Below are 26732 nucleotides of genomic sequence, written 5' to 3'. Positions count from 1 at the left end.
AGAGCCCGATGTGGGGCTGGAACTCACAAACTGAGATCACAACCTGAGTTGAAACCAAGGGTCAGATGCTTAACCGACTGAGCCACCCAGGTGCCCCTCACAGCCCAGCTTCTTAAGAGTAGTCTATGACCTCGGGGCGCCTGGGTGGTTCAGTCAGTTAAGCATCTGACTTCGGCTCAGGTCATGATCTCATGGTTCAGGAGTTCGAGCCCTGCGTCGGGCTCTGTCTGATAGCTCGGAGCCTGGAGGCTGCTTCCAATTCTGTCTCTGTCTCTCTGCCCTTCTCCTATGTGCTGTCTCTCTCTCAAATATAAAACAAAAAAAATTTTTAAGAGTAGTCTATGATCTCTAGTGTCACTCCCTTCATCTTCCATCTGCTCCCCACCCTACTGCTGGCTTCCAGTCTCACTACTCTACAACTGCTTGTGCTAGCTAGGGTCTCCTGGGACCTCCAAGTTGCCAAAGCCAAAGGCTCTCGCTCAGGCTTCCTGTGACTTCACCTCTCTGTGGCACCCATGTGATCTCCCCCACCCCTTAAAATTTCTTTGGTTTGAGAAGTACCACTCCTCTTCCAGTTTTCCTTCTATTTCTGACCACACCTAAATACTGGTCTTCACCAGAATTCTGTTGTCCATGCTCTTCTGACTCAACATGTGTCCTGGGTGATCTTAACCTGCTCCCGAGGTTACACAAATCCTAAGCTTTCTACCTATTTTCCTTTAAACTTACGTGCTTCTAACCAAACTTAGTGATTTTCTCCGACCTTCCACCCTCAACCTATGAATAGTATCACCACTTACCCAGTCACCTAAGTCAGAAACCAAGCTTCCACTCTTTCACTTTCCATTATGCAGTCACCAAAGTGTCCCTCTCATTACGCCCCTACTGCCAACGCTTTGGCCAACTTGTTTCCATCATCTCATCTGGCATCAAACCACCCTCCCCAGTCCATCTGTTTTCACACCGTGGCCAGCGTGATCTAAGATGAGCATTTGGGGGCACCTGAGTGTCTGTTGGTTGAGGGTCTGACTCTGGATTTCAGGGCATGATCCTCGGGTGGTGGGATCGAGCCTTGCGTCGGGCTCTGTGCTGAGCATGGAGCTGGCTTGGGATTCTCTCTTTCTCCCTCTGGCCCTCTCCCCTGCTCGCACTCTCTCTAATTAAAAAAAATAAGGGGTGCCTGGGTGGCTCAGTTGGTTGAATGTCCCAACTTTGGCTCAGGTCATGATCTCGCGGTTTGTGAGTTTGAGCCCCATGTCAGGCTCTGTGCTGACAGCCTGGAGCCTGGAGCCTGCTTCGGATTCTGTGTCTCCTTCTCTCTCTGCCCACCCCCCACTTGTGCTCTGTCTCTGTCTCTCAAAATTAATTTTTTTAATTAAAAAAATTTTTTTTAAATTAAATAAAAAAAAATTCATATGTGGATCTTGAGAAACTTAACAGAAGACCATGGGGGAAGGGAAGGGGAAAAAAACTGTTATAGAGAGGGAGGGAGGCAAACCACAAGAGACTCTTAAATATAGAGAACAACAGCAAAAAAAAGAATACACGAGAGAGAGAGAGAGAGAGAGAGAGAGAGAACAAACTGAGGGAGGACGGGGTGGGGGCGAGAGGGAAAATGGGTGATGGGTACTGAGGAGGGCACTTGTTGGGATGAGTGCTGGGTGTTGTATGTAAGCCAATTTGCCAAATCATATTAAATAAATAAAATTTAAAAAATAAAAACAAAACGAACATTTGATCCTGAGATTTGTAATGACCATACTACACATGCTCCGTCTACTCCACCCATCCTCAATACTTGTTCCATGAACTGACCGTGCAATTTTATGCCCCGAAGCACTGCTCCCTCTGCCAAGAATGCCCTCTCCCCTCTGCTCCTTTCTGTCTGGCAAACTTCTACCTACTCTTCATGATCCATCTCAAAGGTCTCCTCTGTGAAACCTTCCCATCCTTACTCCACAAGCAGAGTTGGAAACTCCTTCCTGTCACCACAGATCCTCGTTAAGTATTTATTGCAATGATCATGTCTTATTCAACTTATTTATTTACATGTCTGTGTCTCATTATAGACCTTAAGTTCCTTGCAATCAGAAACTAGACCTCACTTTTGTATCAGCATCAGACACACTGCTTGATAAAGACAGGGGGCTTGATAAATGTTGAGTGAACAAATGAATGAATACCATGTACCCGCGCCCAATCTCCCAAACCAAAATTCTGTCATCTTCCATTCCTCTTCTTCTGCCTCCGAATGCCAACTGGTCATTAAGTCCTGTTGATTCTGCACCGCCTGCTCCCCTGAAGATCTCTCAAATTCATGCCCCTCCTCCCTATCTTAATGCCACGGCTCTACACTGGGCTCCATTTCCCCTTGCTTGAACGAGATTTGTTCCCCTCCAAACCACTCTCCACACTATTGCTGGATTTTTTAAACTTTATTAGAAAAATAGTACATACTCATAAAAAAATTTTAGGCAATCCAGAAATAAAAGCACAATACCCTCCCAGTATACATAAAGCTATATTGCCCCCTCCCCTCCAATCCCAATACCCGGAGGTTATCACTGTGAAGAGTTTAGCATACCTCCTTTCAAACCTTTTCCTTTGCATATACAAGTATATACACACACATAAATACACACATGGTTTGGGCTTTTACAAAAATGGGGTCACACTTGTCTGTTACATATGGTTCTTCAATTTCTTTCATCCAATGTACAGAAAATTTCTAAAACACAAATCTGATTCAATCATCCCACCAGAATTCATCATTTCCCATAATATATAAATCACACTTATTATCGTCAAGGATATGCTTCCTGCGTCTTTCAGGCTCATCTCTAGCCATTCCAGCATAAATCACCTCTCATCCTTTCTGGGACAAGGCAGGCACAATCAATCAATCTAGGAACACACTCTGCTATCTCTAGACTTCGGCCTTTTCACATGTTACACTCTGTCTGGACTTTTCTTTATCTGGCAAGCTCCTACTGATTCTTCAACAGTCAGCTTACAAATTACCTCTAGGAAGACTTCCCTGGCTTTTCCGAACATGATCACTCCTCTGTTTTCCCCTATATTTTGTGTCTAGCTTCTTAATTGCACTCATTGCAGAGCACTGTAAGGATTTATAAACATGCTTTTAATTCCACTCCCCCTCCCCCAACACGAAGGCGAGCTCTTCCGGCAAAAGCAATGTGTCGTCTTTGCCTTTACATCTTAAGGATCTGACAGAGTTCTTATCACGGAGGAGACGCTCAATAACAAATCTCTTGAGGATGTTATGATTCTGGGAACATTTACCTAGTACCTACTATGCATAGGCCCATGTTCTAAGCATGAAAAGAAACAGAAGACATAGTCTTTGCCCTAAGGAACCCTTTCCCCTGGGGAGGAGGGGTACAGAACACATTCACAAGGCAACGGATCATTTCTGACATATAGGCCGTTTCAAAGATTGGTAGCCATTTGCCTCATCATATAATTGAATAAATAATAAAGCCACAGGCAGTCTGTCTGATAGGTTTATGTGTTTACTGGGGCGCAGAGCCCACCAGAACCCAATTCTCTGTCCCAGCAAGGGGGCTGTCACCCGTTCCAGCCTGCAAATTACAAAGCGGAGATGATGCCACGCTTGGCAAATTTTGAAGACACCAGGAGCACAGAAAGTTGTTATTCCTTTCATCATTTGTCCTCCTTCCTGAGGGAAAAGGGGTACCAAGAGCAGTAAGTAGAGCTAAAGGAGGGTGCTGGAAGCAGAGAAGATTGCTGTCCTTTTGTCAGTGGTAGGGGAGAAGGGGTTGCTTGGTTTTAAATCACAGTGTGGCACTGCCCCAAGAAGATCAGAAGAGGTGACTTATGATTTACTATTTCTTAATAAATTAATCCAGTGATTTCAGGATCAGACACCATATAATCATAAACAAATCAGGGAAGGTGAACCGCCTAGGCTGGAGACCAGGGAAGGCTGACCAAGGAGGCCCAAAGGAAGCCTCATTCATCAGAGTCCAAGTCACTGTCCCCAGCAATGGAGTGGAAATCCTCACTGTCCTCCTCGTCCTCTGACAGGTGGACCTGGCTCAGTACACTCGGCCCAGAGCGCTGCTCTTCTTCCTCATCTTCTTCCTCCTCTGATACCTCATACCCACCGATGCTGCTGAAGCTTGTGTCTTGGGTGTTTGACTTGGGGTCAGGCTCCTCATAGCTCCCATAACTGAGAAGAGAAACATGTCATCTCTCAAGCTCGGGCACCATCCTCTAGATGACCAGTCCTGTTCTTGGTGCCACCGAGGGATCAGCTCATCTCACCTCCCCTAGACACTAAAATGACTCATTCTGGACTGTTCTACAGGTCCCCAAGAGGAAAATGATCCCGTTCAAAACATCACCCTGCCAATTTCAATATACATTAAGAACCCGAATTAAAGCGCGCCCAAACAACACACTGCCAGCTTACAGGGCCATACATGTTCTGACAGCCTCATGGTTTCATGTACCATTTATAGCTTCACTCATCTGTGTTTCTAATTAGTCAACAGTCTTGAAGATTCTACTTCTTCAACAGATCTTCTCTCGGTCCCCTCCTTTCCACCTCTACTCTGCCTGCCTTAGCTTAGCCCTTGTTTTCTCTGGCCTGCACCACTGAACTCCGTCTTCATGCCTCCAGTCCTGCTCTCCTCCAATGAATTCTTCACACTTCCGCCAGAGTGCTCTTTATTTTTTGTTTATTCTTAATTTTACTTAAAAAAAAAAATCACACAAGCAATGCATGTTCACTGGTTTTAAAAAAGATAGAGTATATACCAGAAAAAATGAGAAAAAGTCATCAAGAACTCCACCACCCAGAGATAATCTACTGGGGTATATGATCTTCCAAATTTTTTTTCTGTGTACTTCACTTAGATGCTTAACCATTTTGTTACTTGACAAAATTGGAATACTCTACAAGGTCTTTTAGGAATCTGCTTTTTTCACTAGTGATTATAATGACCATCTTTCCACATCAATAAACATACATCTAGAGCATCATTTTGATAGCTGTATGGTGTTCTGCTATACGGCTGTAACAGGGTTTATGCAACAAGTCTCTCACCAGGCTATTTAAGCTGTCTCCAACTTTCCCACTATTAAAAACAGTGCTGTGATGAAACTCCTTGTACAAGTGCCTTGATGAAGGTGTTTTATTATTGCCATAGGATAACTTCCTAGACATGGAACATTGGGGGCCAAAGGGAATGCCCATTTTTTAAAGTTTTTGGTTTATAAGAATAAATTGCTATACCTCTCTCACACCCACCACGGTGTGTTTTTCCTCACGTTCTTCCAACCCTGGGCATTATCACTCATTTTCATCTCTGTCAATCTTAGAGGCAAAATATTGCATTTCGTGGTTTTACTGACTTTCTTTGGTTCTTAGGAAAATTATTTTTTCACATAGTTATGGGCCATTTGCATTTCTTTTGGGGTACAGAGCAATCGTTCCAAATGTAGATCTGCTCCTACCTCTCGTTCAGTGTCTGCCCCAAACTTTCAGGTCTGTCATGATTTGATCCTTACCTACCTCTTTAAATCGGTTCCATCACATGGATCATGGATCAAAAGCTCCAGCCATGGAGCTGCCTGCATTCTCTAGAATTGTTTCACGCCTCCTATCCTGTTCTGGCTCTCTGAAGTGCCCTTTGCTTTCTTCTTCACCTAGCCAAATTCCTAGTCTGAGTTAGCTCAGTTTCCTCCTCTAAGTGGCTCCCCTTCCCCAATCCTACCCAAGTCCCAGAAAAACCCTGTGGTTACCTGTCACAGCACTTTCACGTCACACTACGATTGTCTATTTACCTGCTCTAAGTTTCCCAGTAGCCCGAACTCGTTGAAGGAAGGGACCGCATCTTACTTGCTCTTTAAGTTGTGATATAAATATTTGCTTAATGAGTCAATAAAGACCCTAACTGCTTGTTGCATACCTCTGGCTAGATGTATCCGACATGTCTTAAATCTAACGTGTCCAAAGACAAATTCATTTTCTCCTCCTTTCCCACCTCATCTAATACCTGTTCTTCTTCTTTCCTAGCTCAGTGACATTCCCATTCATGAAATATCTTACCTCCCTACCTCCTGAATGCAACTGATCTATCTTCTCAACAGCTCTTGTATGTCCCTTCCTTTCCCCCACGCTTCTAACAGATCCCAGTTGAAATCCTTACCATTGCCCTAGAGTTATTTAACACAAAAGCCTTCCCTTTCCTTGAAGTGATGATCCCCATTACCCAAACTCCAAGTGTCTCAACATGCCATTTAAGGTCCTCTGCAATATAATCCCCTGCTACTTCTGGAGCCAACAACCTCCCAACAACCTCCCTTTACTCGAGAACATCCTTCTTCTATTTCAGTGCGCCTCTGAACATACTGTCCCGTCTCTAAGGATCTCCTCACCTGCTGCCACTTTTCTACTTAATAGACACCTATCCAGCCTGTCAGGTCCAGTTCAAATGTTCCCTCATCTGCAAAATGTTCCGTGATCACTCCAAGCAGAGTGAGGTACTCCATCCTCAGTGGTCACTTAGCACTTTGTACTTAACTTATGCTATAGCACTTAGCACATTATATCCAATGATTTTGTTTGCATCAGCCTCCTCCACTAGACTTTGAGGTCCTCAAGGGCAGGATACGGCTTGCTCCTCTGTGTATCCTCAAGGGGCTAGCACAGTGTCTGGCTCTAGGTGCTCAGGAAATCTCTGCTGGATGAAACTAATCTGATGCTGGGCCCTCTGACATCAGAGCTGGGCACTGATGCCACAGCCCTGTAGCACATTGCTGCCAATTACCTGATGTTGCTATCCTCCAAACCATGAGAAGCCTCCCCACCGTCTCCGTCATAGGACATCATGCTTTCTTCGTTTTCCATGCCCATCCTTGTGTTCTCCTGAAGCATGCGGGGCTGTTTGGGTCTTATCCCACCAGACCCCACATCAGAGTCACTTCCGCTTTCACTCAGCTGGATAGCTGTGAAAAGAAGGAGGGCCTGAGATAAGCTTGACAGAATTAACATCTTTGGCTTGGTCTTCCAAAACTAGTTACAGCCATATATCCACACAGGCACTGTGGATCCCTCACCTCGGAGTGCCTAGGGACAATATCGGCAAGACCGTAGTTTGGAAACAGGACCCAAATAACCACTTCCTTTTCTCATTGCAGTCCAATCTTGGTTATTTTTCCCCCATCATCTCCTATGCTTTTTCTCTGCCACTGCCAGTAATTGACAAAATAAACCAAGAGGGATTTTTTTTTAATTGAAGCATAATTGACATACAATGTTGTATTGGTTTCGGGTGTACAACACAGTGATTTGACAATATACATTACACTATGCTTACCACAGTGTAGCTGCCATCTGTCAACATGCAATACTATTACAGTATCACTGACTAATTCCCTATGCTGTGCCTTTTATTCCTGTGACTTATTCATTTCATAACTGGAAGACTGTACCTCCCACTCCTCTTCACCCATTTTCCCTGCCCCCCACCCTGCTGCGCTTCGGCAGCCATTGGTTTGTTCTCTGTACTTATGGGTCTGTTTCAGCTCTTTTTGGTTTTGTTTCGTTTCTTAAATTGCACATGAGTGATCATATGGTATTTTGTCTTTCTCTGACTTATTTTACTTAGCACAGTACCTTCTAGGTCCATCCCTGTTGTCGCAAATGGCAAGATCTCATTCTTTCTTTTGGTTGAGTAAAGCGGGGTCTTTCTTATTTTCCTTCCCTGTTACGAATATAATACTTCTTTCCCATCTTCGTCAAGTATTCAACTCACAGATGTTACTTAGGCATTGCCTTTCCCACTGTTGTCTTTTTCACTCTCTAGGTTATATATCTTCACCTCCTCTAAGGCTAATGAATGTAATCCTACAAGTGAGTGCTCAGTCCTCTGAGTCTAGTAATGGGACTGCAAGAAAAGAGCAGCTTCTGGTAAGAGCGTATGTGGCTGGAAGTTTCCTCTCCAGTCCTCAGGGTGCTGCGGTGAGCTACCCAGAACAGAAACCAAGGAACACGACTTACCGGAGAAAGGATTATCTCCTTCTTCATCACTGCCGGCGTCTTCCTCATCATCTTCTCCTTCAGACATAAGCAAATCCTCATACAGGACACTGGCTTGAGGCTGCTGCACAGTTCCTTCCTCTTCATCTGCGAGATCACCATCTGCATCTTCACCTTCCTGAACAAGACCAGCTGGGGTCAAAGTCCCATCAAGGGACCGAGTAAGAGACCACAAGCCACCACCAGCACCACCCTTGCTGCCTCACAAGAAGTTAAGTAATTGTGGTGGATAGATTTGTTTAGCTGATTCCAAGGATTAAAGTTGGATTGGGCCTCACTATGGAGACTCTCTGGTATCACCCTGGGATTTGGCCTGCCCTGTACTAGTGGGGCTCCTATCATATAAGGGCATAATGTAACCATAAGCTTTCTGTAAGCATACTCACTGGGGCTGGAGTCTTAGGTTTCCCATCCTCCTCCTCATCATCATACCCTTCAATATCTACATCAGAGTCTTCCTCGCCCAGCCTACCTCGGCCCTGGCGCATCTGAGTAAGGAACACAAATAGCACATCATTGAGGGACGTGCCTGTAGGAGGAGTTAACCAAAGGCTCTCACCCAGGACGGATGCTCCTCCCTGATATCCCAGCCAACCCCACAGCTAGTGGGGGCTGTTTACATAGCTCAAGGCATGTGTGCTTGTCCCATTCATTCTTTGGAAATCACTGGTAGAGTTAAAACAACAACAACAACAACAACAACAACAACAACAGACTCAAAGAATAGGAGGGTCCTTGGTCTACTCTTGCTGTATCATCACAAGGAGACTCTTCCTTCCTAATCGAAGCTTTCCTCAGCTTCTGTCGGATTCTCTGGGACAGAAAAACTGTCCTGGGTTTTGTACTCTCCAGTGGAACAAATCTCCTGACTGAGGTCAGCTGATACAGCCGATAAGATTTTTGGCTTCAGAAGAGGAGTATCTTCTGACACCTCTAGAACAGGCCAATCTCTCAAATTTAATTGAATTTCATAAATAATTTTAATTTAGATTTAGCATACATACAGTACAGTAGAAGGGCCAATTATTTTGAACTCTGTCTCTGAATGCAGTTAGTTGGTCTTTCTAGTCACCTGTGAGGTTGCTCTGATGCCTCATACACTTTTCATACTTGTGCCTTCCCTGAAGTTCTGTTGTGCCTGACTCTGCCCGTGGGGACAGACAGAAGACAACGCAAGTCATGTGATCTGCCACCAGCTTGCCTTGAAATCACATTGGTAAGGCTTCATTCTTAGGGCCAAAAGGGCCTAATCATCCATGATACATGTCATATATCACCACCATTCTCCCACTCCCCACCAAAGCATATCACCAATGTCATGAAGAGAAAAAGAACATCCTACCTGTGTCACCTGCTTTTCTGGAGTGGCAGCGGGAATGTCCAGGACAGACATATTACTCTCATCTTGAAACACAGAGGCATCCCGAGACATACTGAGGGATGTGTTGGTGTCATACAAATCAGGAGGCTGTGGCACAAATGTACAACTTAGCTTCTATTTAGGAAAAGGGAGTAAGAAATACAGAACTCCCCTTTAGAGCATTCACTGCAGAAGAAGGTCATGCAGAGCAATCCATTTAAAGAGAAAATAGTTTGACACAGCTTTGTGCACAGGTTTTTGGGAATCTTTCAAATGCTGCTCATTCTAGCAGAGAGGCACCTGATGTATATGATCTGAAGCCTGAAGTGGAAAAGCATCAAAGCTATGGGGCAATTCTATGTCCCGACAGCCTTTCTGTTCAATAACCTAGTGTCTTCTAAGCTTTGCCTTATTGTTTTCAGACCTGGGGCTTCGTACCTGTTCAATTTTGACTGGCTTAGAGACATCTAATAGGAAATGGGATAAAGGAATTGCAATTCCAACAAGAGCATGTAGTGGGTTAATCATTTATGAGCTCATCAAAGGATGATGCTATGAGGCAAAATGGTGTGGTGAAAAAACGTGGGCTTTGGAACAAAACATCCTGGGTTTGAGTCCTGGCTCCACCACCTGCTAGGTGAGTAACTTCAAGAGATTATTTAATCACTCTAAGCCTTGGTTTCCTCAATTATAAAACATGGGTGATAATGTCTGCCTCCTAAGGTTGTTGGGAGAATGAAGAGGTATGTGTAAGCTTCTTACCCCATGCCTGGTATTCAATAAATTAAAGATCCCTTCCCTCTTCCCTCTCCTGAAGAGAACAGGGATTTAGCAAATGGACTTTTCAGTGACAGGAGGGCAGGAGGAACTGATAGACAACAGGCTGGAGAAGTAAGAAAGAGTTCTCTAAAAATCTGGTGAAGGGTAGAAATATTATGCGGCTGTTTAAAAATCACATTTTCTTTTTTTTTAAAATTTTTTTTTCAACGTTTATTCATTTTTGGGACAGAGAGAGACAGAGCATGAACGGGGGAGGGGCAGAGAGAGAGGGAGACACAGAATCGGAAACAGGCTCCAGGCTCTGAGCCATCAGCCCAGAGCCCGACGCGGGGCTCGAACTCACGGACCGCGAGATCGTGACCTGGCTGAAGTCGGACGCCTAACCGACTGCGCCACCCAGGCGCCCCAAAAATCACATTTTCAAAGACTATTCTCTCTCTGCCCCTCCCCTGCTTGCTCTCGCAGTCTCTCTCAAAAATAAATAAAATATTAAAAAACTTTAAAATAAAGTGTCTATATACGCTTGTGTGCACATGCACACACACACACACACACACATATCACACTGCAGATTTGAAGGAAACACACCAACATGTTCACAGCGATTGGTTCTTTCTGAGTGGTGGACTTAACTCTAGGTAATTTATTTCTCCTTTATTATTTCCCAATGAGCATGTTGTGTTTAACAAAAACCCCACATTGGTGTTACTTTGTGGGTTTTCTTTTTTTTAAAGCAAACAAGCAAGGCTGATTGAAGAGGGTTTTGGAGAAAGAGAGGCAAAACGGAATTGAAAGCATTCAGAGCAGATAAACTCGTGGCTGAACAGAAGAGAAGATCAGGGAATGAGGGGCTAGTGGGAAACTGCAAAGTGAGCAATTTTAGATAGTGTTAAGCAGAATGTGCGATGCAACACGAGAGCAGTGGAACAGCTGAGTGAAAATACAGTCTTGACTACCACCATTTAAGGCCGGAAGTAACGTATGATTACTGTTACGTTTCTATACAACCAGAATTACAACAGGTTAAACTTACACAAACACGCTTTCGTAACATTTGGGTTTGAAAGTCGTGATGAACAAGGACAATTACTCAGACTCATCTTCCTCAGGGTAAGGGAAAATGCACCGGGCTTACACTTCAAGATGTGTATATGAGTGAAGGCAATGGCGAGAGGGCGACTTGGGAGTGATGAAGAGGCACCATCTACGCCCTATTCTTCATGGGAGCCCCTGTGACTGGCCTGGGCAACAGCTCCGGCTCAGGAGGGAGAACAGTGGCCAGGCTCTCCTCAGCCACCTGAGGCCATGTGGGAGCAGGAGGAAAAGAAAGGAAGATAACCTTTGGGTCTAAGGGTTTGATTCACAGAGGACTAGGTTTCCACTGTCACAGACTAGAGCAAACCGTGTGCCACTCAGTGGCTACACTCTTCTGAGGAATGACGGCCAAAACCCAGGCTTTAGCTTACCAGAAAGGGCCTTGCAGGAGCTGTGGGCCTATTAGCAAAAAGGGCCTTCCTGGGCAACATCACTCACCCAAGCCCCCCGGCCCCAATCTGCCCACATACTCCAAGAGCCTTCCCTTGTTCTGGGCCTGGAAGAAGTATCTTAGGGCTCTTTATACTTGGCCCCTCAGCCACCTAGGTTTTGGGGTGAAAGAGAGTAAAAGACAGAGAGGGAGAGTGCACGCATGAGATACAAACAGCAAGAGTCCAACACAGAGCACACAGGTGGCAGTATCAGTTCAGAGTAGAATGAAAAAAAGTTTTCCGGTGGGAACAGGGAGGATTTTGCATTAAAATATTTGGCTAAATATGAAAGGGCTCCTGAGAACTTTGTAGACAGTTGTCATACAGACAAGGAAACATTTACTGAATGTCTACTATGTGCCAGGCAAATTAACTCATTTGATGTTTATAATCATCTCAGAAAGTACATTTTAGAGAAGTAGAGACGGGAGTTAAAGGGCTTAACTCCCCAAGTTCACAAAGCTAGGTAATAGAACTAAGATTCAAACCCAGGCGTGTTTTATCGCCAAAATTCATGTACTTCCCACTTTACCACAGTGCCTTCAATACAGAAACCAAGCACCAGCCATATTCTGGTTAAGTCCTATTCTTGAAATCTGGAAACATACTCTCTCTTATGTTCAAATTTTTCAATATATTCAACAGACAGACTATAAATTTCTTATTAATCTTGCTCCCTACTCTTTTGACATGTAACTTTAAAAAAGTTATAAATGTTACCAGTCTTCGTTTATAAGGAAAAGGAGTCAATCCAGGAAAATGGGTGACGTCTGAGCTACACTGGGATACCTCAGAGGGAATAAGTCATCAGGCCTATAAGGCACAGGAACAACGTGGCCAATGTCTGTAACTGAGAATTCTATACTTTAGGGAAGTCTTCGAGCCCCATTTCATGGGCAAGGGAACTCCAGAGACTCCAGAAGACACGTTTGGCCATGGCAGTCAGGAATCTGGTATTTGTGAACACTGCCTAAACAACTAAGGCCCCACCCCACTCATTCATCCCACACCTGCTTCTTCTGGATTCAACAAGGCCACCAAGACCCATGGCCCTCACTCACCTTAGCCTTTGAGAAGACAAGAAAGCACACGAAAGGCATATGAAGAGGAAGGACAGAGAAGAAGGGTATCTCAGTAAATGTATCTGTTAATATGCTCCCAATTTCCCAAACTAATAAGCAAACTATAAGAGGCAGTTCTTAGTCTTCAAACTCACCTGAGGTGTGTAAGGCCCTGGAGTCATGGGGTCCAAGCTTTCTAATTCTGCTTCCTCCAAAGCAGCTTCCTTAGCTGTACATATATCCTTCTCGAGTTGAGTCAAATGCTCATCATACTGAGAAATAAAGAATATTAGTGAATTCACCGAACATGTGTTTTGGGCACTGGGGATATAAAAGTAAACAAAGTAGACAAAAATCCTTGTCTTCATGGACCTTATTTCCAGTGGCAGGTCACATACGATAATTACAGTAAATCATGACATAGTTTGTTAAGAACATTTAGTGCTAGGCAGGAAAATAAAGCAGGAAAGGAAATAAGGGATGAGGGGTGAGGTTGGGGGGGCAGGAGGTTACATTTGAAAATCAGATAGGCAGGGAAGGCCTCCTCACCCAAGGGAACAAAGAGATTCCAGGATGCTACATCCCAAGGGGACCCCCCTCCCTACCACGTACCTCAGTCAGTGTCTGGTAACAGACATTCACAATTTCCTGGGCAGTCTTAGTATACTGACTTTCGGGCCCTACAAAAGAAAGGAAAACGCCATGACCTTTGCAGACTTCAGTTCCAGAAATTTATTTCCGGCACTGGCAGTAGTGTCCCATGGTATCCTAGCCTCAAGAAATCATGCTTCAGCTTTAACTTGGACTCTTGCTCTAATTTTGGAGGTGGAAAATTTCAAATCCATACCAAAACAGAGACACTAATATGATGAACTTTCATGTACCCATTACCCAGCTTCAATGACTACCAATACAGGGTTAGTTTCATTTCATTTAAACCTCAACGTTTACACTCCTCCCAAATTATTCTGAAGCACATTCCAGTATCATTTCTGAAGCAAATTCCAGTATCATTTATTTCATCCACAAATTGTTTTAGTACGTGTCTTTGAGGACTCTTCTTTTTTTTTTTTAAAGGTTCTATCTATCTATCTATCTATCTATCTATCTATCTATCTATCTATCTAGGGAGTGAGAGAGTATGCGTGAGCAGGAGAGGGGCAGAGGGAGAGAGGGAGAAGGAAAGTGAGGGAGAGAATCTCAAGCAGGCTCCATGTGCAGCACAGAGCCAGAGGTGGGGCTCAATCACATGACTCTGAAATCATGACCTGAGCTGAAATCAAGTCAGATGCTTAACCAACTGAGCCACGCAGGCACCCTTTTGAGGACTCTTCTAAAATATACTCCATATGGTATTACAGTGGTAGATATGTATCATTATACATTTGTCAAAACTCACAGAATGTACACGTAGAATGAACCCTAATGTAAACTATGGGCTTTGGGTGATTATAATGTGCCAATGTAGGTTCATCAAATGTAACAAACGTATCACTTTGGTAGGAGATGTTGATGATGGGAGAGCCTATGCATATGTGGAGGTAGGGGGTATATGGGAACTCTGTATCTCCCACTCAATTTTCCTCTGAACTGCTCTAAAAAATTGAATCTATATTTATAAAAAAAAAAAAACCAACTATATTACATCTGAAATAACTCACAATAATTCTTTAATATTATTCAATACCCAGTCAATATTTAAATTCCCCAATTGTTTCATAAAGGTTCTTTTACATTTGATTTCTTTGAATCATAATGCAAATAAAGTCCACACATTGCTTTGAGACACTTTTACCAGTTTGGGGATTCTTTTTTTTTTTTTTAAGTTTATTTTATTTATTTTGAGAGAGAGAATGAGCAAGTGGGGGAGGAACAGAGAGACAGAGAATCCCAAGCAGATTCTGCACTGTCAGCATGGAACCCAACACGAAGCTCAAACCCACAAACCGTGAGATCATGACCTGAGCTAAAATCAAGAGTTGGACACTTAACTGACTGAGCCACCCAATTTGGTGATTCTTAACTAGACTATACAGTTCCCCCATGGCCTTTGTCATAGGTTGCAGACTGGTGGCTTGGAAGTCAATCCAGTTTTGTTTAGCCCACATAAAAAATCATTTCACTTTGTGAAGACAGACTGAGCTACACACCTATAACATAAACACTTTTTTGTATGTAAATTATATCTCAATAAAAAGTTTAGAAAAATCGTACTTAGTTGACAATGTTTAATGAGCGAGAAATTTCATGTAAAACCCCAAATGTCTGGCTTCTCTTGAAGAATGAAAAGATGTGGCCACACAGAGCCGTCATTCCCACAAAGCACCAATGGGTCAGGGCTGAGGAGCAGCTGCCCCTTTTAGATAAGGTGTGTGTTCTGCAGGTTACCAGCCCAGGTCTGCTTAACTCATTTATGCCTAGACCCTGAAGGCATCTGGGGTTTTAATCTTTAACTTTAATTATTCTTTAATATACTGTTCACTTACCCATTCGTTCATTCTTAAAACATTTTTGAATACTTTCTATGTGCCAGACAGAAATGAGGACGATACAGACCATATCCTCAAGAAACTTAAAGTCTAGTACAGTAAGGTAGAATATAAACAAATAGGGCAGGGGCGCCTGGGTGGCTCAGTTGGTTGAGTGTCCGAATTCGGCTCAGGTCATGATCTCATGGTTCATGAGTTCGAGTCCCGCATTGGGCTCTGTGCTGACAGCTCGGAGCCTGGAGCCTGCTTTGGATTCTGTGTCTCCCTCTCTCTCTGCCCCATCCCCACTCATGCTCTCTGTCTTAAAAATAAATAAAACATTAAAAAAATTTTTTTTAAACAAATAGGGCAACAGAATGAAGTGAAAAAATTCATACAGGGTTCAGTAGAGGCACAGAGGAGGAAGTGGCCAATTCTGGGAAGTAAGAGGGGAAAAAGGAATTAGGAAAGGCTTCACAGGGTAGGTGATCCCTGAATTAAACCTAGTATTTATTAGGATGCAAAGGCTAAAAAATACACCATGTGTATATGTGCAACTTTCATGCCAGACCTACTCTGATTATTATAAGCTATTATATGAACAAAGAAGTCTCTTTTAGTTAAAATCTCAGATAGGCCATGTGTTCTTTCAAAGATGTATTCTTTCAAAGTTGTATCCTTACACAAGCTGACTGTGACAAACAAAAATAAACTAGAAAGAAAACAAAGTCCTCCATCAAGATATTTAGGACACACATACAGCCAGCCAGAGCTGGCTCACCATCAAGGACAGTTTCAGTGATAAGCCCGCAGCTCAAATTTCCAGAGCTCTAATCTCCTACGGCCACCAGTAGCCTGGTCCTCAAAATACTGAGGGAGACAGACTGCAAAAGTTCTCAGATAAGCTTGCTCTTGTTGATAGCAATACAGGATGCTCGAGTAAATAGGCTGCATACAGGCCACAGGCCTCCTTCTGCAAGCCAATGCAAACAAGAACTGCTTATGGTATGCTGACAACGCTACCTATGGGGACTTGCCTTGTAGTTACAATTCCAGCCTATACATGAAGAATACAGACCTTACGTGACTTCAGTTTTGAAACCTAAACCTCAACTAACCCTTTAACACCTCAATGCTCTTCTTTAAAATACAAGAAAAATTAGGGGCGCCTGGGTGGTTCAGTTGGTTAAGCATCTGACTTCGGCTCAGGTTATGATCTCGTGGTTTGTAAGTTCAAGCCCTGCGTCGGGGTCTGTGCTGACAGCTCAGAGCCTGGAGCCTGCTTCAGATTCCATGTCTCCCCCACTCTCTCTGCCCTCCCCTGCTCACACTCTGTCTATCAAAAATACACATTAAAAATATTTTGCAGATGGAACCTCTTCCTTCTCCATTTTCTTTGCAGTATATAACTAAAGAAATACCCACTAATAATAACCCCAAAATATGTAAAAACACACACACTTATTTACATAGCTGATATACCTGTCCTTGTCCATGTGTTTGGATTGCTAGCTGTTTGTGTGCCTTCTCAGTTTTTAAGTCTGTGCTCTCAAGCATGACAAGGGGTTCAGCTATTTAACTCTATTACTCTACTAAATGCAAAATAGCTTTGAAGTATTTTTGATAAAAGATGGTGGTGAAGTTGGCAAACCATTTTTAACATGACCAAAAAAGGATAAAATATCTAATTTGCCCAAAGGAAACGAAAACACTAATTTGAAAAGATACATGCACCCCATGTTTTTTGCACCATTATTTACAGCAGCCAAGATATGGAAGCAGTGCAAGTGTCATCAAGAGATGACTGGATAAAGATGTGGTGTACACACACACACACACACACACACACACACACACACGTACACAATGCAGTATTATTCAGCCATTAAAAAGAATGAAACCTTGCCATTTGCAACAACACGGATGGAGCTAGAGAGTATAATGCTAAGTCAGACAGAGAAAGACAAATGCCATATGATTTCACTTATATATGGAATCTAAACCCCTCCACCCCAAATGATCAAGCAAACAAAAACAGACTCTTAAAATACAGAGAACGAACTGGTGGTTGCCAGAGGGGTGGTGGGTGGGAGCATGGGTGAAATAGGTGAAGGGTATTAAGAGGTACAAACTTCCAGTTCTAAAATAAGTAAGTCTCAGAGGTGAAAACTACAGCATAGGGAACATGGTTAATAATATTGCAATAGAGTTGTACGCTGACAGACGGTGACTATTGTCACCACTACTGTGTTGAGAATAGTGCGATGTATAGAATTGTCGAATCCCTATGATGTACACCTGCAATTAATATAACATTGTATCTCAAGACACCTCAATAAATAAATAAATAAATAAATAAATAAATAAATAAATAAATGCATACCCACCCCAAAAGGATAAGACACCCAGATGTTTTCTTATCCCAGGAATTCTTGAATGGGGTGGTAATGAGATAAAGAGATCCATGAATGTACTGAAACTAAACAAAATTCTATATGTAATATACAGTTTTCTGGGTGGAAGATCCATGGTTTTTCATCAGACTCTCAAAAGGGTCTATAACCACACCATTTCCATAAAGCTAAAAATACTGCTCTCTATTCTGCAGCAGTCAGGAGCTTACTAGAAGTAGGATGATCAACAGTAGGCTTCACAGATTAGGAAGAAAAGAGGAGTCCAGCAAAGAGACATATAAACTAACAGGGTCTCTGTGGGAATAATAAAGGTGCTGGAGCTATCACAGGGGGAAAAGGAGTAAGTGGAAAGTGAATTCAATTTCCTAGTCCCTAAAGGGTCACAACACAGAAAACCAGAACTAATTTTTTAACGAGTGATTCCCAAAACAACACAAAAATGAATGAAAGATAAGGCCATCTATGAATTATCACTGTGCCCTACAGGAGAATAAGCTACCCGTTTATAAAAAGAAATGTTTTTCCAAATATACTTTGCTTTTCTCTCTCTCCTTAAATCAGAGCAATGTAATTGCAAATGTCTTGTCAAAGAAATAAATCTATACTTGGCCTTATTTCAAATAAGGATTGGCAGTAACCTACAGAATCATATAGAATTCAAATCCAAATGTCCTTAAGTAGTGGTAATTCCAATGACAGCTCAGGAAGGCTGATTTTCCACCCAAATCAAGAAAATTCTTTTTGTCATTTCTAAGTTAATTGACCTCTGCAGAGATGTGAGAAGAAAGCTGCAAGCTTTATGGTTCTGGTGAAAGAGGGAAAACAAGTATTATTGCTTCCTGAAAGGTTTCAGTGAAAATACCAGTCAAGTTGGTGAGCAGTCCTGCTCAACCAAGGAGAAAAGGATGTTTGTGATCACTCTCAAGCTCACATATCCTTTGAGAATCTTTCCGTCGATACCCAAAATAACCTTCCTCCTAAGAAAATGAGTACTCTGCCAAAACAAACCTAAAGTATTATCTGACAGTGAACGGTGCAGGGGGATACGCACGTGTTCCAATGTGAATAATTAAAATTAAAAAATCAAATCAAATCCTAGTAGCAGTAGAAAGCTCCCTTAAAAAAAATCAGTGCCAGATTTAAAAAGAGAGAAGAAATCCATATAGCTAATTCCTAAAGAAACTATGCAATGGTCCACAGATCCCAAAGAAACTGAGCTTGAACTCTCTCAATTCTTAGATATTTGTCACAAACTAGGTCCAGAAAAGGTAAAAAGAGAAGTAAATCTAATCTTCGAGACTGTAGCTAGGCTCTTTACATTATGTACAATGTGGATCAAATGCAAATTAAGATGTTTAGTTTCCAAGATAAGAGGTCTGATCTCTCAAACTGGAGTAACAGAACCTCACTCAGAATCTGGACCAGAAATTCAAGAAGCCAGAAACTATCCAGAGGGGAACTGGGGTAATAAATCTCACTGGACAAAGGTATGATTTACATTCAGGACTATCTGATGAAAAGCCCTAAAGAACCTGAAAATGCTTCTTTCTTTCTTAAATGAACCACTATTCCATTCGGCAACTTAAAAAAATACATACGGGGCGCCTGGGTGGCTCAGTCGGTTAAGCATCCGACTTCGGCTCAGGTTATGATCTCACCGTTCTCGAGTTCGAGCTCCGCATTGGGCTCTGTGCGGACAGCTCAGAACCTGGAGCTTGTTTCCGATTCTGTGTCTCCCTCCCTCTCTGTCCCTTCCCCACTTGCGCTCTGTCTCTCTCTCTCTCAAAAATAAATACGCATTAAAATTAAAAAAAAATACATATCACACAGTCTTGGCTAAATAGTCACATCATATCTCTACAGCCATTGGAAAAAATAACCACATAATGACTTCAAAACACCTTTTCCTGTAGAGTACAATTCATAACAGGCCTTAACTCTTCATTTTTAAGCCAAGTACAGTGCCAGGTTCTGGTGATACAAAGATAAAAATTAAAAAACAAAACAGAACAAACTAACAAAAACAAGACAGGTCCTTGACCTTGATGCCTTTCATCGCCTCATGAAGATTATACACTCCCAATTTCAATAATGGAGAAAGTAATAAGGGACTGTAGAGGAAGTAGCAATGTGTCATAGAATGAAGCAGTGTTAAAGAAGACTTCATAAAAATTGTTCTCTTCAAGTCAACAGTGATGTGCTAACTGCCAAATGTGGTGAACATTTTTCATGGAAATGAAAGGAAGCCCTGTGTTGTGTTTGCAGCCGATACTTACTTCTTCCTTAAAACTCTAATCCCATGGCTTCTGAAGCACCACTCTCCTTTCTTGGTACTGCAGCTCCACCTCTGGCCATTCGTTCACGCAACAGATATTTATTGAGTCTCTACTATGTGCCAAACATTACCCTAAGCACCAGGGATAAAAGACAGACATGGTTCCTGTCTACACGTAGCTTACAGCAATCACTTATTAGATTTAGACCATTAAGTCTACCTGTGGCCATTTTTCTTTCCGTACTCTTGGCCCAACTCTACATGATATCAACTACAATAGCTTATAAAGAATAAACATGGAGGAAGTTAACACTGATTTGTATCCCTCATGTTCAGGTTTTGTTTGGTTTCTCCTGACACCACAGAGGTGCCCTGAAAATACATTACACAAACTCCAGCGCTGAAAGAAAGCCTGTTTTTTTCTTGAGTCTCCTTTTTCTTTTAGTAAGTAATAATCTTTACTTTCTCCTATGATATTTTTTAAATATGGACTTTGTTGTAGCCTTAATATATTCTGGTACATATTTGCTTATTGGCATATTATACCATCTTACTCATCACAAGCACAAGACTTCAGGGAGACGCTGCCTCATACCAGATTGCTATCTATCTATCTACTAGCTCAATACAGTACACAACAGGGCTAGCAAGTTATAGACATCGTATATTTCCTATCAAATTTTAAGTAGAAATTGAATTCCTGAACAAAGCAGTATTCTCATAGAAATGAAAATTCAAACGACAGCGACCACTGGACAATCTCCCTCTCCCTTCAGCCACAGCATATTTTTTTTAGAGTAGAAATTCAATTTCAGTATCTTTTGCAGAAACATCCATAATGACATTCATTTAGCTCTTCTTTAATTTTTTATTTAAAAATTTTTTAACATTTATTCATTTTTGAGAGACAGAGAGAGAGCCAGAGCGTGAGCGGGGGAGGGGCAGAGAGAGAGGGAGACACAAAATCTGAAGCAGGCTCCAGGCTCCGAGTTGTCAGCACAGAGCCCCATGCAGGGCCCGAACCCACAAACCGTGAGATCGTGACCTGAGCCCAAGTCAGACGCTCAACCGACTGAGCCATGCAGGCACCCCTTTTTTCCTTTAAATTTTTAGAGGTTTATTCATTTTTGAGAGAGAGAGAAAGAGACAGAGTGCAAGTGGGGGAGGGGCAGCGAGAGAGGGAGACCCAGAATCCGAAGCAGACTCCAAGCTCTGTCTGTGCTGTCAGCACAGAGCCTGACACAGGGTTTGAACCCATGAGCTGTGAGATCATGACCTGAGCCGAAGTCAGATGCTTAACCGACTGAGCCACCCAGGCACCCCTAGCTCTTTTTCCTTTGAGTCATATACAAATAGATTTCACTTAAACAAGATGACATACTTACATGAATGAAAAATTGTCCATAACATACTATCAAGTGAAAAAAAAACTGTAGAACAAAATGTAAATATGTGATTTCTTTTGTCAAAAAAGTATATGTATGTATAGAAAAAGGTCCAGGATGCTTCACATCAAAACTGGCAGTGGCCACTCTAGAGAATGGGATGGGGAAAAGGAGAAAGATGGGAAGATTTTTCCTTTTCACTTTTTATAATTCTGTATGGTTTGATTTTTTTAAGGAGCATGTAATTCTTTAAGATGGAAAAATTTCATTTCAGTTATATACTTGAATTTACAGAAATAATTTCATTGGTAAAGATTTTTAAATACTGATAATTCCGATGTTGTAGAAGTTGTAGGGGAACAGGCATTCTCGCTGTTGTTTTTCACTATAAAGAGGTACAGCTTTTTAGAACACAATTTTAGAACATATATCAAAATCTCCTATAGAAATACTCCCTAGAAGTGCACAATATCAATGAAATATAAAAATAGTGAAAAAAGGGGCGCCTGGGTGGCTCAGTTGGTTGGGCGTCCGACTTCGGCTCAGGTCATGATCTCGCGGTCCGTGAGTTTGAGCCCCGCGTCGGGCTCTGTGCTGACCGCTCAGAGCCTGGAGCCTGTTTCAGATTCTGTGTCTCCCTCTCTCTCTGACCCTCCCCTGTTCATGCTCTGTCTCTCTCTGTCTCAAAAATAAACAAACGTGTAAAAAAAATAGTGAAAAGAGGTTTGCAAGCCAGCATTATACAAACACTTTAAATACCCAACAGGGGGATGGTTAAATAAATTGATACATATATCTATGCTATGGGATACATTAAAAAGAATGAGAGAGATCTAATACGTACGAACAATAAGACAGGATCAATAACCATGTCAATTTTCCCCAAAACTGATCTCCAGGTTTACCTCAATTCTTATCAAAATCTTGGCAAGACTTCTCTGTATGTATATAAAGACTTCTCTAAAATATGAGTAAGAAGGCAAAAGAAAAATAAAATTTATAGAAAGAATAAAGGGAGGGGGCGCCTGGGTGGCTCAGTCAGCTGAGCGTCAGACTTCGGCTCAGGTCATGATCTCAGGGTTTGTGATTTGAGCCCCACATCAGGCTTCCTGCTGTCAGTGCAGAGCCCACTTCCGATCCTCTGTCCCCCTCTCGCTGCCCCTCCACCACTTGAGCTCTCTCTCAAAAATAATTTTTTATATTCAATATTCATTTATTATAAAAATTTAAGCCCTTAATATATTATAAACATAAAGGAGATTATTGACTTTATGCAAGGTAGTTAACTAATATAAACATAGAACAAACTAATAAATCATGAAGCCCAATGCTCTTTTAAATCAATAATGTTAGAACTATACCAACTATCATGTCCACACATTTTATTGCATTTTAGCTCCTAATATATGTGGTAAACAAACAAACAAAAAAGAATAAGCATTCTAGAAAATAAAAAGATGTAATTGTCATTATTCACTGATTATAAGATGGACAACACTCAAAATAAGTTTAAAGCCCTAGAGAAAAGTATTAAAGTGGTAACACATCTCATTATTTTGGAAGTTATTTTCTTTAGGCAGTGTAATTTTAGAAAATTTAGGATTTGTAATAATAATACTATGAAATAATCTCAAATTTGTGCAAGAATTTCTTGGGTAAAATTGTACAAATCTGTTGAACACTGTTAAGAAAGAAAATATTCTACATAGAACACTTATAAATCGTAATACCCTACATCACAAAGTGACAGTCCTCACCAATATTTAAAATTCAACACAATTTCCAACAAAATCTATACCCTTTTGTTACGTTGAGCTTGACAAGTTGTTTCTAAAATCTTGTTAGATTAGAAGAGGATGAAGAACTAAGAAATAAGAAAAACAAGGCTGTATTGAAGAGAATGTTTAAAATAAATGTGAAGGAGAATTAAAATCAGGAGACAATGGTTAATCAAAATGGAAAAGAAAAGGGAGGGACAATGAATGTGAAGGTACAAGTGCAACTAGAAACAGAACATAACAGGAGAGAACAAAGGTAGTGCCATCTCAGCCAGGAAATGAGCTGAACAGAATGAGCAGGAAAAGACAAAAAGAAAGCAAGTGAGGGCAGTCAAGAACCTAAAGAAATTGTGCAAATAAAAAAAAAGGCACAGGTGCAAAAAGGATTATGGAAAAAGTTAATCCTAACAAGAAATAGAAAACATATTAGGATATATGTCAAGAATGAGAAAGCATTAAATTAGGGATTTTAGGAAATCAAGAAAAAAGTTTTCATTTAGAAGCATTGGTTTTCTAAGTAAGAAACTGCTACCAGAACAATTAGATAGGATTGTGGGGACCCAGCTGACTCTCAGAAGATTACTTTAACCTTAAGACATTCGAGATTCAACAGATGCAGGTGCAAGGAAAGCCTGCTAGGCGCTTCCCCTATGTCACTAAAAGTAGAAACTTCTGGGAATGACACTTACAAATTCCCTTCACTGGCAGCTTGAGAACAACAGAAAATACCACTCACACCTGCATAGACAATAATCATTACAAACTTTTCTTATCTTCTGTTTGTTCCCCTAGAAACCAATTTGTTCTTCCCATAGAAGCCCTTTCTTCCCCTTCCCATTTTTTTTAGAAGTTAGGTGCATAAGCTCTTGATCTTAGCTATTCACGAGCTACACTTTTGTGAACTCCCACAGACACATGAATAAATTTGGGGTTTATCTCCCATTCAACTCTTTTGTCAGCTTGGGTTGCATGCCTCCATACCCAACATAAGGGGGTAGAGGAAAAGGATTTCCTCCCTAATAGGAATAACAAAAAGTCTTAAAACTTAGATATAAATTCATGTAACCTAAATATCAGAAAGCCCTTACAAGTGACAGAAACTAGATGGCAGAGCAATGGAAATAGAGAAATGAAAAAAAAACAAAATATACCAAGAAGGAGAAAGATAAGTTATTACGGTAAATGGAAAAATGGAAACATGAATTAAAAATCAAAGATTTAGGGGATCCTGGGTGGCTTAGTTGGTTAAGCATCTGACTTTGGCTCAGGTCATGATATCGCAGTCTGTGAATTCGAGCCCCATGTTGGGCTCTGTGCTGGTAGCTCAGAGCCTGGAGCCTGCTTCAGATTCTGTGTCTCCCTCTTTCTCTGACTCTTCCCCACTCACACTCTGTCTCTGTCTCTCAAAAATAAAGAAACATTAAAAACATTTTTAAAAAATCAAAGATTTAGGCTAACAGTAACAACTCAGGCAACAACAGATGTTGGTGAGGATGCAGAGAAAAAGGATCTCTTTTGCACTGCTGATGGGAATGCAAACTGATACAGCCACTCTGGAAAACAGTATGGAGGCTCCTCAAAAAATTAGAAGTAGAACTACCCTACGACCCAGCAATTGCACTATTAGGCATTTATCCACGGGATACAGGTGTGCTGTTTTGAAGGGACACGTGCACCCCCATGTTTATAGCCACACTATCAACAATAGCCAAAGTATGGAAAGAGCCCAAATGTCCATCCATGGATGAATGGATAAAGAAGATGTGGTGTATATATATATACATATACAATGGAGTAATACTCGGCAATCAAAAAGAATGAAATCTTGCCATTTGCAACTACATGGATGGAACTAGAGGGTATTATGCTAAGCGAAATTAGAGAAAGACAAATATAATGACTTCACTCATATGAGGACTTTAAGAGACAAAACAGATGAACATAAGGGAAGGGAAACAAAAATAATATAAAAAACAGGGAGGGGGACAAAACATAAGAGACTCTTAAATATGGAGAACAAACAGAGGGTTACTGGAGGGGTTGTGGGAGGGGGGATGGGCTAAATGGGTAAGGGGCACTAAGGAATCTACTCCTGAAATCATTGTTGCACTATATGCTAACTAACTTGGATGTAAATTAAAAAATAAATAATTTTTTAAAAAATCAAAGATTTAAGCAACAAAACAGTTGTGAGGACAGAGGAAGGAAAGAGGAAAGAAAAGTGGACATGATAGAGAAAAAAAAGGAACTCACAGTAACAAAAACAAAAGATGGGAGTGTGGGAGACTGAAATAATAAAGAGAAAAAGTACGAATATCCTTGAATATTATTAAAATAGAATAGTTTTCAAAATATTTTAGAGTGGAAACATTAATAGATGAATAAGGGAAAGTAATTAATTTGGAAAGAGAAAAAAAAGATTTAAATACTGGAAGGTGGAAAAATAAAAACCTGAATAAATGATGAATGAATTGGATAAGGAATAGAAGGCAATGAACATCAAGATGATAGAGAAGACAAAAAATACACACACATTAGGGATGAAGACAAGAGGAAACAGGATTAAAAATCTATTTGTGAAGGCAGATTATAAATGAAAGATACAGGAGTCTGAACAGAAGAGGTAACAGAGGAAACAGTGACGGTGTGGTTAATAAAATGAGCAGTAGGAAACTGTCAATGATTAACAAAAAATAAGAAATAGAGTAAGAGTAAGAATTTCAGCTTATGAACAGGAGTATACACTGAAGAGAAGAAGCTGAACAGGACAAGAGAAAGATGACATGAAAGGAAACAGTATATAAAATGATCAAACAAATTTATCCACTGGTAAAGCTAGAGCTCCCTAGGCTGTTATCAGACATCAGCAAAGCATGCAGGTCTTCAAGCTTTCCTGCTTATTTCCAGAAACTTCTGCAACTACCTGTACCCAAGTTTTCCCTGGCCTCCACTCCCTTGGGATTTATGTCCACAGCCCTCTAAGGGGGCATTTGGTTCTCTCTCACCACTTTGCAAGTATGGCCCTGGAACTGGGGGAGATTTCTGGAGGCTCCTCATGTCCATTTCCAAGACAGTCTCCCCATCCCTAAGGTGATGTCTTGAGACCATTCTAGGTACCTCATGTTTGCCTATAATGCATTAAAAAAAATAACCTTCTGAAGTTATTAAACTGATGTAAATCTTTATTATTTTAAATAGTTAATACTGCCTGTTACATAATATATTGTAAGGTCTCCTACAATTCAATCTACTGGAATATGAATTAAATATTTTACCTCATTCCTTTTACTTGTTGAACACAAACACAAACTTCCCTTTCATTAAAAAAAAAAGAATATGGGAATGCAAGCTGGTGCAGCCACTCTGGAAAACAGTATGGAGGTTCCTCAAAAAACTAAAAATAGAACTACCCTACGACCCAGCAACTGCATTACTAGGCATTTATCCAAGGGATACAGGTGTGCTGTTTCAAAGGGACACATGCACCCCCATGTTTATAGCCGCACTATCAACAATAGCTAAAGTATGGAAAGAGCCTACATGTCCATTGATGGATGAATGGATAAAGAAGATGTGGTATATATACATACAATGAA

General features: G+C 41.3%; 1 protein-coding gene across 14 annotated transcripts in view; it reads right to left on the bottom strand.

Annotated features, from left to right (window-relative positions):
- Positions 1-2420: 2420 nt before the first annotated feature.
- The window catches only part of TAF1 (TATA-box binding protein associated factor 1), an 85701-nt gene continuing 61389 nt past the window's right edge, over positions 2421-26732 (bottom strand). For 4 of the 14 annotated variants that reach the window (XM_045472313.1, XM_045472314.1, XM_045472317.1 and 1 more), the window contains exons 33-39: positions 13429-13496; positions 12972-13088; positions 9432-9557; positions 8476-8577; positions 8051-8207; positions 6819-6996; positions 2421-4213 (exon numbers count right to left, since the gene is read on the bottom strand). In XM_045472313.1, the coding sequence (XP_045328269.1) occupies positions 3994-4213; positions 6819-6996; positions 8051-8207; positions 8476-8577; positions 9432-9557; positions 12972-13088; positions 13429-13496 (968 nt within the window). In that variant the 3' untranslated portion in view covers positions 2421-3993. Of the gene's footprint in view, positions 4214-6818; positions 6997-7696; positions 7938-8050; positions 8208-8475; positions 8578-9431; positions 9558-11324; positions 11527-11695; positions 11867-12816; positions 12823-12971; positions 13089-13428; positions 13497-19974; positions 20106-26732 lie in introns of those variants that run through there. The other 10 variants (XM_045472312.1, XM_045472315.1, XM_045472316.1 and 7 more) reach the window with 7 other exon arrangements.

Source organism: Leopardus geoffroyi, chromosome X (assembly GCF_018350155.1).
Source record: "Leopardus geoffroyi isolate Oge1 chromosome X, O.geoffroyi_Oge1_pat1.0, whole genome shotgun sequence".
In the NCBI taxonomy this organism is placed as follows: Eukaryota; Metazoa; Chordata; class Mammalia; order Carnivora; family Felidae; genus Leopardus; species Leopardus geoffroyi.
The sequence above is the reverse complement of the archived record's forward strand: the minus strand, read 5'-3'. Positions and strand labels throughout refer to the sequence as shown.